This window comes from Rhagoletis pomonella, unplaced genomic scaffold (genome assembly GCF_013731165.1).
Source record: "Rhagoletis pomonella isolate Grant_MI unplaced genomic scaffold, Rhpom_1.0 Rhpom_scaffold_00618, whole genome shotgun sequence".
Classification (NCBI taxonomy): domain Eukaryota; kingdom Metazoa; phylum Arthropoda; class Insecta; order Diptera; family Tephritidae; genus Rhagoletis; species Rhagoletis pomonella.
Genome location: NW_023459172.1, coordinates 1 through 3970, shown reverse-complemented (window position 1 = coordinate 3970; position 3970 = coordinate 1). Strand labels below are relative to the sequence as shown.

The following is a 3970-nucleotide window of genomic DNA, read 5'->3' as shown; positions in this document are numbered from 1 at the left end:
GCCTGTATTTATACAAGAATCGTATGTTGCCGAATGAACAACCAAGATACACAAATAGAGTACAAAATATATCTCTATCTCGTTTCGACACGAAAATATTCGCGCACCGTCTTCAAAAGGAACGCAACTCAAAATTACACGTTTGTCAGAAAATGCGAAAAACTATTTCTTAGCACATGATAATCATATCAACAAGGGAGACTTTGCCTTAGGTTTTTTTAACAAATTATAACAAAAATTTTCTCCGGCTTTTGCTGAAAGGTAAAGAAAAGCTCAGTGTACATTTTTAGCGCATAAATTCAAAAATGACAAATTTTGTGTTGTGTCGCTTTTGAAGACGGTATGTAATATCTCAACCCCATTATACTACTTTAGCAATGAACGGGAGAAACGTTTTTGTGTATATTATTATTTCTACACTGACGCTAAGGTATTATTTAATATTAGTACAGTGTACAGTGAATCAGTGTTAGTGTTCTTTCTTGAATAAAGTGAATAGTAGAAAATGGCTCGTACAAAGCAAACAGCCCGTAAATCGACTGGTGGTAAGGCACCACGCAAACAATTGGCAACAAAAGCTGCCCGTAAGAGTGCACCAGCGACTGGTGGTGTAAAGAAACCACATCGTTATCGTCCCGGTACAGTGGCTTTGCGTGAAATTCGTCGTTATCAAAAAAGTACTGAATTGTTGATCCGCAAATTGCCATTCCAGCGTTTGGTACGCGAAATTGCCCAGGATTTCAAGACCGATTTACGTTTCCAGAGTTCCGCTGTTATGGCTTTACAAGAAGCAAGCGAAGCATATTTAGTTGGCTTATTTGAAGATACCAATTTGTGCGCCATTCATGCCAAGCGCGTCACAATTATGCCCAAAGACATTCAACTGGCTAGACGTATTCGTGGAGAGCGTGCTTAAATAAATTACGAACGAAAAATCTCAATTTATAAAAAACGGTCCTTTTCAGGACCACAATTTTTTAAACAAAAGATTATCAAAAATCGTTTTATTTCGAATATACATACATATTTACAACATTAGTATTTTACCTACCGATTTTCACTCGTTTGCGAGGTATAAATTTGTGTACTGTACCTTTTGCATTTCAGTGACGCTGTTAGTTAGTTGTATGCATGCGCATGTACATACATATGTATGTATGTACATATATACGTAAAAGTATACCTAAATATGTATGTATGTGCAATTATTCTGTATCCACTGTGGCTTATTCAGTTATTGTACGTACACGTGTGTAAAAACAGTTTCTAAATAAGGGGCAATTTTGGCGCGAATCCAAGCGCTTGGACTCTCGAAGTGGTTGTTGATTTTATATGCACACAATATACATATAAAATTTCTTTGATTGGCACATATAATAAATGAAAATTAATCAACTATTTTTAAGAAAATATATTTAATCTCTTTGTAAATGAATTTTGTCGTCCTGAAAAGGACGGTTTTGTTGCGTGGATGAAATGTTTAAATTGACTGCAATGTACACTTTAAGCTTTCTTTTCGGTTTTCTTGGGCAAAAGTACAGCTTGAATGTTAGGCAAAACACCACCTTGAGCAATGGTCACACCAGACAGCAGTTTATTCAATTCCTCATCATTGCGGATGGCCAATTGTAAATGACGTGGAATGATTCTGGTCTTTTTGTTATCACGAGCAGCATTACCAGCCAATTCAAGTACTTCAGCCGCCAAATATTCCATAACAGCAGCTAAATAAACTGGAGCGCCGGCACCAACACGTTCTGCATAATCGATGTTCAAAGTCAGAAGCGTTAACCACTGACCTATGTACATCCCGTAAACTCTTGTTGCTCCCTGCTGAAGTCTGAAAAAAAAGAAGTCTGATGAGGAGATGTGGTGATCTCCGAAATAGCTGCTATAACTTCTACCGCTTAGACTTTGTTGCTTTTTCAATTTTTCCTAATAAACAATCGTGGTACAAAGCTCAATAAAAATATTAAAAATAAAATATTAATAAGCCACAATAACATTGACAATAAAGAATATCATTTGCGCAAAGAAAAATTTGTAAAGAGCTGTTGGGGAAATAATTCGTCTTTTTCATAAGAGGATACCGAAAATCCAATCGCGGGCCTTTGGCATATCATGAAGACCCTGCTAGCAAATATGCTTGTGTCGAATTGAGTTCTAGAGGTTGCTTGGGGCAGTGTTATCAAAGCAGAACCATTGCCGAATTTAATAAATTTCATGTCGCAGCGCGTAAACGATTTTTAGAAAGCGAAGAAGACTCTGCATGATATTATCATAAAACATATTTTCTGAATTTTTTAGTCCTTAAAATAATATCTCCTTAAATTACTACAACCAAAGTTATGTAAATATTAATAATTTTCCTTTAAAACTAACCAAAATATAAAAAACAAGAAAATGCATGTTTCTTTTAATTGGCTAGATTTCAATGTCCGCAACTGTATATTAAAAATACAAACGTCATTTGACTTATGGCATGTGAATTTGTGGTTGCCACACCCAACAAATTGTATTTAGTGATCAATATTATTGAAGATTTAACTTAAATCTACTGCCTTTTGAGATTTAATTTTATATGGTAAATCTCAAAATATTTAACGTTAAATCTCGCCAGAGGGCTAAATCTTGATTAAATCTCACAATGGAGACATAGTATAACTTAAGCCAGAAGAAGCGGACTTGAAATTGAGCCTGTCAGTCAGCAAAAAGGATGTCAGAAGCAAAAAGGATGCTAATGTATGAGTATGTGAATGTGTATATGAATATAGCAAAGTTTGACAGTTCAGATTTTTCACGAAATAGAAAAAATTCAAAACTGCAGCCTTTTAATCCCGTTGGAGGTAAATATGCATTAAAATTTGCTATCATTTAGTTTAAGATAATAATGGTATAAAATATTTTAAGATCTCAACAATTTTTATTGAGCCGATTCTAATGGTTCATATTAGAGCTCTAGATACCCGGGTATCGAGCAATGCGAGTAGCTCGATACTTGCTCGAAAATCGTTCATTGCTCAACTGCTCAAATGCTTGTTCAAAACTTTCGAGTTTTTGAAATTGTACTTGTCAGCAGCTGCTTTCTAATTCATGTTAAATAAATTATATTATTAAATACCAATGTAACAATCTTTGCATTATACATCAATAATTTGAAAAATTTAAAAAGTTGCTACCAAAAATGTCAATATAATAAAAAAACATTGCTCAAATTACTCGAAAAAACTCGAATTGCTCGAGCTCATGCTCGAAAATTTTCGAGTAATGAGCATTGAACAAGTGTGCGAGTACTCGCTGCTCATATACCCGGGCTGTTTGAAAATGTGCGAACAAAATCGAGAGCTCTACTTCATATCCCAGTGACAGTAGCGAAGAAGTCTGATAAGGATATGTGGTGCTAGTAGTGGTCGCCAATTTTTTTTTAATACAATTCATGAAATTGATTTAACAAATCTTTTATTTTAAAAATGAGATCTGTTATAATATAGTTTTTAAAACCAAAAACGAATATAATACCTTCAAAGGGTAATAATAAATAACACAAATCACTTATATAATAGTGATGTACAAACAATTTTCATTAAAAATACATACTTTTTAAAAATATTTACATTTTGCAATAGGACTGCGCAATTATTAAATTTATTATAACTCGTATTAATTGATTAATCGCACAATCCGCTTTTAAGAGCTCGGCGCTAAAAATAAAAAAAAAACTGTAATAAGGCGAGATCACCTATTTTCACAATTTCTTCAAAATCACCTTTAGTGTCTGAATCATTTACATTTTTGTTGTTGGCATATATTGAGCTCTTCAACCTTGATAACATACTGTTTGATACTGGAAACGTTTTTCAGCAGAAACTGTGAGCCTTCATACAACACTTTATTCGAACTATTGAATTAAGGCTTTCCAGCCTCATCCTATTTCGAATCTTAGTTTTTGTTGAATTCATTACTGAAAAAA

General features: G+C 33.8%; 2 protein-coding genes across 2 annotated transcripts; one reads left to right on the top strand and one right to left on the bottom strand.

Moving 5' to 3' along the window:
* The first annotated feature begins 434 nt into the window (after positions 1-434).
* Positions 435-973, top strand: LOC118751255 (histone H3). Its single transcript, XM_036486037.1, has one exon. The coding sequence runs from the start codon at positions 506-508 to the stop codon at positions 914-916; it is 411 nt and encodes a 136-aa protein (XP_036341930.1). The 5' UTR covers positions 435-505; the 3' UTR covers positions 917-973.
* Positions 974-1435: 462 nt separating this feature from the next.
* Positions 1436-1773, bottom strand: LOC118751257 (histone H2A-like; the record flags this gene model as incomplete). The annotated part of the gene is made up of 1 exon (XM_036486039.1): positions 1436-1773. A coding segment is annotated over one exon (270 nt), but the record flags the coding sequence as incomplete, so codon positions are not given.
* Between the last annotated feature and the right edge of the window lie 2197 nt (positions 1774-3970).